We start from the raw sequence: 11122 nt of genomic DNA on the forward strand, positions 1-11122 counted from the left end.
AAAGCTTCTCTCTGTGTCAGTGAGTCCCTCTGGTGAGATAGTGGAGGGCAGTTCAGTGAATCTGACCTGTAGCAGTGATGCTAACCCAGCAGCTAATTACACCTGGTACAAGGAGAATGAAGACTCACCAAAAGCTTCAGGACAGATCTTCACCATCACTGACCTCAGACCTGAACACAGTGGGAATTATTACTGTGAAGCCCAGAACACAAGAGGACGTCGTAACTCCACCTTAAATCTGGTTATTCCAACAAGTAAGTCGTGTCCTTGCCTTAAAGGTACATGCCTGCTTAAGTTGCAGGACCCAGTTTATGTTGTTTAGTTTTGTTAGTTTGTATTTAGGAACCACAGTTCACATGAGTCATAGTTTAGAATACGTGTCTGAAGGTTTACGATGTTATATCCAGTTGTTTAAAGACCCAAACAAACCACCTGCATTTCCATAATCAATTAACAGTGTTTGTGTTCGCTCACTGTTTTCCAGGTTCAGTGAAATCAGCAGCTGCTGGATCAGTCACTGTTATTTTTCTGGTTATCATATTCCTCTCTGCCTTCGTATTCGTTAGGTGAGCACTTCAGTTTTAACTGTCGTTATCGTCAGTGATGCGTCTTTAACTGTTGTATTTGACGATTGGTTTGTTTGTCCGTTCTCCCGTCCAGACGAAAGATGTCCTCGACTCAACCCCGTGAAGCTGGACAGAGACCGGACAACAACGCACAGGTGAGGAAGACGAGAGAAGGGATAACACTTCATGTCCCAGTCACCCTCTGTCCTTTCATCCTGTTCCTCCATTCGATAAACCTATAGCCAAATATCTGTATCATTGCTGGGGGATACATACTGTACCTCCCCATCTACGCATACACGTCAGTAATCTGTAAATAAAGGGCGGGAAGCTGTGGCTGAGCAGGTACAGTCGGTCGACCACTGGTTACGAGGTTTGCATTTTGATCCCGGCCCCTCATGTCCACATGTCGAGTGAGCAAGGAGCTGAAGCACAATTGTTTTTCCAATGATCAGACCAAAACGTCGCTTTATAGCTCGCTGCCACCAATGGGTGAGTGAATGGGTGAACTGCAACTGGAGGCGCCCTGAATTTTACTGACCTCTGCTGGTGAACAGTAGGGATTGCAACAATAACTTTTCAGGTTTGGTTCCAAAACAAAAAAAAGAAGATGGAGTGAATGTATAACTAACCTTACTACCTAAGTCTTTCCAATATTCACCCTTTAGCTGAATGACGGTCCAGATTATGTGAACTCCTCCGCTGCGGTCCAGATAAAATCAGCAGAGCAGCAGGGCGAACTTTTCTACGCCAGCGTGAGATTCTTTAAAAACCAGGAGGACCCTGTGTACTCCAACATCAGGCCAGTTGAGCCCAACAGACACAACAAGGAGGAGGAAGAGGAGGAGGAGGAGGAGGAGGAGGAGGAGGAGGCGGAAGGTGTGGAGTACACTGCTGTCAATGTTAAGAGCGCCAGTTCTTCCCCAAGGTCAGAACAGAAGAATTTTCTTTGCAAAGTTTGTAACGGTCAATATCGATGTTTTTATTTATTTATCAATATTATTATTATTATTATTATTATTGTAACATTTTGTCTTGATAATTTGCTAAATAACTGTTTTCATCCACAGATTAAGACGTGAAGAGGCCGCGGAGGATCCATGTGCGCTGTACAGCACAGTCAGCAAAAAGTACAGAGCATGAACGCAGTGTTTCAGCAGGTCCACAGTGACATTAGAAGACATTTTGTCAGGACTGATCTGTTCAGTAACGCAGCATAAAGGCAGCTTTAAAAAACCAAATACATAAAACTAAAAAACAAACTTGAATGTCGGTGCACCTTATCAAAATGCTAACTGTAAAGACATCCAACAGACTAATTAGATATTATACAAGCATGTATATCCGTTTTTCAGAAACTTAACTTTATTTTATTTTCTGTCAGAGCAGTGTGGCACCAGTTCTTTAATAAAGTTATAATAAAATGTATTGGTGTTAAATACAGCATTTGCTTAAAAAATGTCACTAAACAGTAATATTTTACTTTTATTTTACTTGTAGTGAAAACAAACACTTCCGGTGTCTTGTTGAGTTTCTCTAAATACAGTACATCTTTATCCACCTTGCTTTTAATCATCAGTTTTCATTGTCACTATTACTCTGCTCTTTTTCTCAGTTGTTAATTCTATGGTGCATTAACATCACAAGTCATTGAGTTAGTGGTTTGTTCAGGTTTTTGTTTGTTTAAGTCTGTGATTTATTTCACACAGTTGTCACCCTCTGGTTATTATTTGTTAAACTGACTTATTGTATTGATTTATGTTGTTTAAATAACCTGATCTTTTATTGAATAAATTTAATCTGTTTTATTTTTCTACCTGGTGCTGTTCCAGCTGTCAACATGTTCATACAAGATAGATAAGATAGATTCACATTGCAACTCTTTGCATTTTAATAAACAAACATTGTTAAGCTCATTTTCAGATCACTGCTTGTGCTAAACAGGCACGCTGTGCACCAAAAAACATTCAGTTATATCTCAGAGCTGGTAACTTTGAATATTTGACATGCTTCTTACTAATAACTTCCATGCTGTTGACATCAGTAACTGCACACCATATTTCTCGGGGAGGGTTCTAGTACAGTGACGGCCATCTACCCTACACACATCAATGTTCACATTAACTTCAGATCAAACCAAAGATATTTAACACCAGTGAGTAAATCAATCAGTTTATATCAGGTTAAATATGTGTGTTTGGAAGAGTGCTACCTGCAAGGCTGAAGGAAGGCCTGAGGTTGTTGATACTAAAAACCCCACAATGCATCACAGCATCTCGCCCGGCAGTTCCTGATCTCAGCAGACTGGAAAGAGACAAAATAGGTCATGTTTACCAAATTACTTAATTGTACTTATTTCGTTTCAACTAGTACTAGTACTAGTACTAGTACTAGTACTAGTACTGTATAGAAGCACATAGAACTTAACATAAACTTGGATTCATTCATTCATGGTGTATTGCTTGGTATTAACTGAATAACACATTAATTAATCAAGGACAGAATTAGCCTAAATTGACTAACAGCAATAGGGATCAACAGATTTATAAATAGCATGCATAGCAAATAGCATGTTTATTATTACTCACAAATCCCTGAGTTGTCAGGGCGATGGGAACCATGAGTGGGAGGCAGGAGACAACAGTCCAGACCAAGGTATAGCTGAGCGAGAGACTTCCGCTCCTCAGTGTGTTTCCTGGTCCTCTCTGTCTAAGTGTACCAGCAATGTACAAACCAGCTGACAACATTAACACATACTAGCAACACACAGTAAAATTAGCTACTTCTACACTGAAAAAATGCTATTATGGCTAGCGCGCTAATGGCTGTTAGCTTTTCACTTTAACACACGTTAATGACGCAATATAAACATACATACTTAATGACATTTGTTTATCCGTCTGTTGCGTTATTTAATCAGAAATAAACGACATGAACTCCAACAACGTCACAAAAACAATAGAGTAAATGTTTTCTTACCTGATATTTTTGCAGGATATAAATTCACTTAACTTCTCTTAGGTGACCAAACAGATTCCGTCCGACCTTTCCTAATATTCCAGTTCTCCATTAAAACCCTACAACTCAAATTCGCTCAAAATAAGTATTTATCAGATATAAAATGATCCAGGAAACAGAAGATCGAGTAGCAGTGAGGAGTGCCGACACCCAGCAGCAGCTCTCCCACTCAACACGTATTTATGTATGTATATATGTAATTCTTCTATTTTACTATGTATTTCAGCGTTATTTACTGAAATGCGCACGCGCACCAGCCAGCCCCGACCTGTCCTGTGTTGTAATACCACTTTGTGACGCTAGACGCTGTGTGCGTCAGCGGCGCGTCAAGTCTGCTCTCAGTCCCACGAAGAAGAACAACTTCCGGCAGCGCTTGAAGTTAGCATCACAGAAACACAGGAATGGCTGAACCTCCTAAAAGACGATAGTCATCTGCATCCCGAAGGTTGCGACAAGAAACCACGTTCAACGGCAAAGAAAAGAAACAACACGAGTAAATCTCGATGTGGTTTTCCACCGCTGGAGAAGCTCCTGAGAGTGAAGAGATGCGGTTTGATGCCGAGCTCGCAACTTTCCTGTTAGCCCGGTGAGTAGCATCACTGTTAGCTCTTTAGCTTAAAGTATAATCAGTGCAACGACTGAAAAACCGTACCGACAAACATTTCAAGTGGTGATATTGATGTTGTTACTAAGTTTGTGTCTGTTGCTCTCGGCTGTTGTACAGCTAGTGACGTCAGTAACTTTAGGCTCAGTTTGTAACTGATGACTGTAACGTGAGATTGTATGGGGCCAGTAGACCGAGTGAAAACACATCGATCGGTTCACCATGTTGTAACCACTTCACATTACTGTTAGGAGATCAGCCATGATTGAAAGTGCACTAGCATTTTACATTTCTCAGGAGATTTCAGCATCCCTCTGTCTTCATCAGGACCTGAGCTGGACAGGTGCAATACCGCCTCCACCTGTCTCACCAACGGCAGAGAGTCCAGACAGTGAGGAGGGTCTAAGTGAGTAACATGCTGTCATTCACTTTTAAAAGTAAGACATGTCTATACCACTGTGATTAAACAGACCCAGTGTAAAGATGTTCATACTGCTGACTCTGAATAATGAATATACCACTATCTATATTGGTTATGCATTTTACAGTATATCCGTATTTGTACTACTGAATTTGTTGGTTATATAGTGTGTGTCCATTTAATTATCATACTTCTAGTGGTTTACAGTTCATTTACATTTCACAATATTCATACTTCCTTTATTTTTCGAATATTCACAATTTATTACTATTTTACTTTATTATTTCCTATGAATACGTTAATTGGATACTACACCAAGTCATATCTTGTAAATGAAAACCTACCTGGCAATAAACCTTATTTTCTGAGTCTGCCTTTGTGATAATGTCGTCATCTCTTCCTAATGCTGCTGTGCAGTATCCCCTTGCTTTCATAAATCTGCAAGTGTATGAAGGTTACAAATAGACTTCAGATCCTATTTTCACACCTCAATTTAAATTCTACTTGTAACGTCAGTGTCACACACTTGCAGGCATTTTGAGCACCAAGTTTTAGTTTTGTGCTTTGCATGTGTACACAGAAGCTCTTCCTCTTCCAGTGTCTTTGTGTCACCACCAATGTGTTTGTTTATTTTATTTATATATATATATATATGAATCTCTTCAACTTCTTCACATGTATCATTTGTTCAGATTTATTCATAAAGTCTTGTTTTTATTACAGTATATGCTAAATGAGGTTTAAATGGATGATTGATACATCTTTTATGTTCTGAAGTCTTTAGACTGCTTCAAAAACATTTCATAGTGAAAAGAGCAGCTGGTTGACAGGTCCTTATTTTCCTTTAGTGTTTTCATAGGGATGGCAGAATCCACCTCGGGCAAGAAATGGTAAGTCTGTTAAAAGCAGTTTGTATTTTGTGTAATTGCATTTCCACACAGATCATAGGTAAACGTTTAAGATGAGTTAAAATGATATTCTGTTTACTACATTTAAGTTGTCGACATAACGAATGCATCAGAAAACAACTTTGATGTGATTATTAATATTGCCTTGAATAGTACAATTAAAATACTTGTTTGGAAACTTGCTGTGTCAGATTTGTTAAGGAACTTATTGTGACGGAGTAATGACGAACTACTCCGTAACGACTGTTTATCAATTCAGCGAACAATGTGGAATGTTGCACACTGAGTTTTGCACTTTTCTGCTTTTTATCTCTGTACACAGACGTCAACAAAAGCATTTTCTCCTTCACCGTGTCTTTGAACCTCACCACTGATCATTTGTTCAGTTTCGATTCACACTGTCTCAACAAACACAAATCTCTTTACCACAATTTGTTTCACATGCACAAACTTGAATTTTTCTCATGCAGATTTATTTTCCAGGTTTACCAGGTTTGAAAAAGAATGCAAAATAACAAGTGGGGGATAGTTAGCAGGTGATGAATGGACAAACAGAAGGTGACACAGAACATTTTAACCATGAAGCACGATAGACAAGTGACAAAGTTTATATAAAGTGAGAATAGAAGAATTACAATTGTAAAAATAACAATGATAATGGGTATTGATAACAATTATTATGCTAACAATGATATATTGCAGAAAAATGATGATGATAATGGCAGCAATGAACATGTGCATGTACAGTACATAGAGCTGCCCCCCATTTTCATTAGCGCTACCATTAGCAGCTAGCTTGCTGGCATTGGTCATTGATGAATGAATTTAACGATTTATAAAATTATTCAAAATAATACAATGTAAAAAAGTAAGAACTTTCTATATGCACTGTGTGTCTAACTGATCGATCTGTCAACAGGGAGTTTCTCTAGGATGAGGTGTAACCCAGGCAGAGTTTATGTTCTTACAGCTGCTTTCACACCACTGCTGTGTGTCTCTCTCTCCCTCCAGGTGACAAAGAAGCTGCTGGTACTGCTTCCGAAACAGCTGCCTGGATTACCTATGTTGGCTTTCCAGGATGTTGGCCGGATTGATGACGCCACGTCTTCCAGGTGGACCCCCGGAGGTGCCTGTTGTCTCATTGAGGCATAGCGGTCCTCGCTGGAGGGGAAGTAGAGGATGCTTGGCCTGACTGTTGCCAAGGTGATACAGAGGATCTCCTGAGAGTGGAGGCTCCACTGTTGGAGGAGGACACATGGGGCAGAGGAGACGGCAGGGTCAGCCTTCAAGTTTCCACCTAATCCACTTCATCCCAGGTACATGCGTGTGTCCCGTAGCTTGTGGTTAAGTATATGGTGTATTAACATTTCCTGCAAATATAAAATTCTTTTTTGATCCAAAACCTTTTTCTTCAAGCCAGTGCCAAGTACTTCCAAGCTCCTGGCAACACCTGCCAGACAGAGCAGGAGGAAGAGCGAGTTGTCTTCCCTCCCAGAGACCAGGAGAGGCAGCCCAGGTGACAGTTCAAGGCAGCGACGGGGAAGAACACCTCCTGTCCTGGGAAGGAGAGTCTCCAGAGGTGAGATTCACTTCAGATAACAGTTTCCTCTAATGAATATCAGATCTATATTAACACTGATTATCTTTCAGCTGTCTTCTTGAACTGAACTCAGGCCCTGCAAAGTAGAGATGTAAAATAATCCTTCATAGCTCAGTGAGGACGGAGCAACTGTCTGACAGGTCGACTGGAAGCTGTTGCAGTCGTCCATAAGTGATGGAGGGAAGGTGCAAAAAGTCCAGGAGCCGTTATTCATCATCAGTCTTAGTGTTAGAAAACGTTTTACACTGTGGTTTTACAGTTTAACGTTAGCACACATGCTAACTTCAGCTACAATAACAAGTTACTCCTCACATATATGATATTAGCCTGTGAGACTAATGTAACAGTTGAGACAGCTAACCGTGTTAGCAGCATCTTCACACAGCTCAGCCAGGAGCCTGTTGCTGTCAGGTTGATGCAGGTGGGTTTACCTGGTGTCCTCGAGGACACAGGTCAGATCCACCCCTCCCTCCTCCCTCCTCCCCAGCTCCACCCTCTCATCCAAACATGGTTTATTATGGCTCCAAAAAACCCAAGATGGCGACGTCCATTAAGCCAAACTCGAAGCTTCAATACCGCAGTTGACGAACCAATGGGTGATGTCACGGCAGTTTCACACGCACACACACACACACACACACACACACACACACACACACACACACACACACACACACAAAGGGTACAGTATACAGAATACCATATGTTAGTGTTTGCTTTCCTCCCAGTGCATGCTGGGATACATTGCAGTACTTCAAACTTTTTTTGTTTGAAGTTTGAATGTTTGATGTGGTGAAAAAAAGTTTGTTAGATTTGCATCCAGAATTACAAAGTTTGAATGTAGAAGTCACATAAATGTAAAACTAATAAGATTCACCTTAAATTACAGAGGAAATCTTTAAATTGTTAGTATGCACATTAACCTTTATAATAAGCTACATTTTTAATTACAGATAATTACTGTCATTTTACATAGATTTGTATGTAATTTAAGAAAGCAGAAAAAATACTGTATAAATAATACAGTAATTATTCTTTTAACAATGGGAAATAAATGTAATTCATTATTATTGGCATGATGCTTAAAAAAGAAGTTTATATGTTAATTCACAGATTATTTCTGTAATTTTACAGATTACTGTAAAATGAGTTACTTTTTTATTAGGATTTTTTTTTTTTTACAGTGTGTGGTGAAGACAGCAACTCACCTGATCCCTGGCTGTTTCATGACATCATCAAACGGCAGAAGCTATAGACTGAGCATTTTACACCGCTGGGTTGGGATGTTGGCTTTGCCCCCTCTCAGTAAAACTACTGTTTTAATCATTAGCTCCCAAACAGCTGTTCCTCAAGCAGCTTTAATTCCTGTTACCTAGAGCCTCACAAATCACCATAAACCTGAATCAACACCTCTCTGATTCCTAAAGAGAATTTACTGCAGGATTGTTGTACACACTAAGGTTAGTTTCTGAATACGCCGAGCGGACGAAAGAGGAACTGAGGGAACAGAAAACACAGTGATACTTTCTAGTTACATAAGCAATGAAACTGAAAACACAGCCCAATTTCAGACGCTTCTACACACCACTTTTATTTTTACTCTTTGCAGCCTGGACACGAGAGTTTTGTCACAGGCAATGAACTGTTGAACAGGAACCACAGAGTCTGGTGTTAAAAAACTGTCCCGTGGACTGATTCTACACATTACAGAGAGAACTTAATGTTGGTTTGTTTTTCATGCTTTACAGTAAATTGGGAAGTTCACGCATGGCTGACAGAAGAACAGAAAAAATCATTTCATCACGGGGACTTACAGACATTCACGCATGTTAATCATGAAAAGAGGAAGGAAGCCAGGAGAGATGTTAACAGATGTCTTATATTGATTCAAATAACTGTTCAGTATTTCTGATGCACAGTCTGACACGTTTTCACAGACGCAGAGTCGCTCGGAGCAGAGATGAGTCTAACAGCAGTGGCCAGTGGATTTGTTGTCTTTGTTCTCTCAGGTACTGTACAATTACAATTACATTTACAATTTCATTTACATTTACATTAACATCTCTGGGTATTCAGCACACTTACTTTATTTCAGGTTGAAGCTAAATTTATTGAGGAATCACTGAGATCATCAGTAGATTTGAGACGAACCTGCAGTTCCTGCAACAAAATTGACATAAAATAGATTATACTGGAGTAGAAAATGTTATTTGTCTTTAACTTTAATTTTGTCAGTGGAAGAAATGTTAGCATTGATAAGAAAAGGTCAAATGTTGAGCAAAAGGAAACCAATGCCAATAAAAAGAGGAAGAGAATCTAGAGGTTTCTTTCATTCAAAGCTATGTGGTATGTGGATTCTTATCTGCATCAAATAGAAAGTGCTGGACTTGCTGCCAGATGTTGATAGATAAAAGGCTGAAGAAGAAGACAACAACAACAGTGCAGTGCTTCTCCTACAGAAGGAATATCCTCACCGCGCTGAGTTCATCTCTCATCTTCTGTAACTCGACTTGTGGTTATCATCATTTATACAACAGTTAGTTCAGACCAAGTAATTTGATAATAATGACTGTGTTTTGACTGTTTTACAGGCGTCTCTTTTACTATTGTGGTCTATGGGAAAAATGCTTTTTGGGCCACAGGGGATCACAGCCTAACTCTTTATCATCATACATGTGCACTAAACTAAACTGCACCGCAAGTCGTCACAAACTGTTGGTGAAGCGTTTCACATCAGTGTTTTGCATTTCTCTTTAGTTTCACACTCGTCACTGGAAACTAGTCAGACACATAGTGGCCCGCTCTTATAATAATGTATGTGCTGGTTTCTTATTCTCTTCACTATAAGTGGCACTAATGATGGTGATTCTCCAGCTACATATACAGTTTATATATATATATATATACTCCTTAACATGCATTGAAAGTGCCTGTTAAATAGTTAGTGTGAGAAGAGAATGGAAGCCACTAAAAGTAAAGTGTAAAAGTTAGAAGTGGATAGAATAACATCCTGGATAAATGATAGCTGAACGTAATGGTGGCTGAATGGTTACAGAGCGTTCACTACAGCATCCTTTGTTCGAGTCTGACCTTTGTTGCTTGTCAGAACCCTCCCTCTTGCTCCACTTGTTTCCCCTTCTGTCTCTTTACTCTTAACTGTCCACTATGAGGCAAAAATGCCCCAAAAATAAACAGCTACAATAAACGGATAAACAGTTGAAATAGTTAAAGTAATGGATAAACTGACTGAAAGTGTCTTTTTCTTATGTAATGTGACGTATTTCAGAGTGAAACAGTTTAATGACAAAAGTGACGTGGCCCAAATCCGGCCCATATACGGCATGATTGTCAGATGCTACTACCACATCTGGACGAGACAACACCAGACGATAACAGTCAGAACCTGCCCAGATGTGGAAGTATATATGTGCCAAACTCGTCCTGTCTTCATGTGTTTTGAAAGATTTTGGAGAACAGGTCCACTCTGTAAATCCAGAAGCTTTTGAAGACGTACCATTAACGATGCTTTTCTGAAGCCCCCCCATATATTCGAGCCTGTTGTCTGATGTTGTTATAGATCTGTGGTCTCTGCTGCTCTGTGTTACAGTGGTACAGGGTCAGTATGACTGGGGAGTGATTTACCCTCGATCTCACATCTGCACCTTAAATGGATCAACAGTGGAAATACGCTGCAGCTACAGATTCCCATCCAGGTTAAATGATGCTGATACTACAGTTGAGGAAACATTCTGGTTCACTAGATTAAGTGATAATGAACCTGTGGATCTGAGAGCAGACTCAGAGTATTCAGGTCGTGTTCAGTATCACTGTGGTGAGAACGACTGCACTCTGAGAATCACAGACCTGAGAGAGAGCGACTCAGCTGAGTACAAGTTCAGGTTCATTACAAACCAACCAGGAGGGAAATATACAGGTGAACCTGGAGTCACTTTGTCAGTCACAGGTAACATATCTGTTGGAAACTACATTAGTTAAACCCTGAAT

General features: G+C 39.8%; 1 protein-coding gene and 1 long non-coding RNA gene across 2 annotated transcripts in view; both read left to right on the forward strand.

The window, feature by feature from the left end:
- The window catches only part of LOC111651895 (uncharacterized), a 33243-nt gene that overhangs the window by 15913 nt on the left and 6208 nt on the right, over positions 1 to 11122 (forward strand). Inside the window, exons 13-16 of the mRNA XM_087172822.1 lie at positions 5 to 254; positions 485 to 566; positions 661 to 721; positions 1235 to 1494. Of these exons, the coding sequence (XP_087028948.1) occupies positions 5 to 254; positions 485 to 566; positions 661 to 721; positions 1235 to 1494 (653 nt within the window). The remainder of the gene's footprint in view (positions 1 to 4; positions 255 to 484; positions 567 to 660; positions 722 to 1234; positions 1495 to 11122) is intronic.
- On the forward strand, positions 6564 to 9088 carry LOC147819383 (uncharacterized). Its single transcript, XR_015436977.1, has 3 exons — positions 6564 to 6833; positions 6934 to 7096; positions 9055 to 9088. It is a non-coding gene; the product is annotated as an uncharacterized LOC147819383 (long non-coding RNA).

This window comes from Seriola lalandi, unplaced genomic scaffold (genome assembly GCF_002814215.2).
Source record: "Seriola lalandi dorsalis isolate HSWRI2012SDOR001 ecotype SW California unplaced genomic scaffold, Sedor1 jcf7180002053842, whole genome shotgun sequence".
NCBI classification, from domain to species: Eukaryota; Metazoa; Chordata; class Actinopteri; order Carangiformes; family Carangidae; genus Seriola; species Seriola lalandi.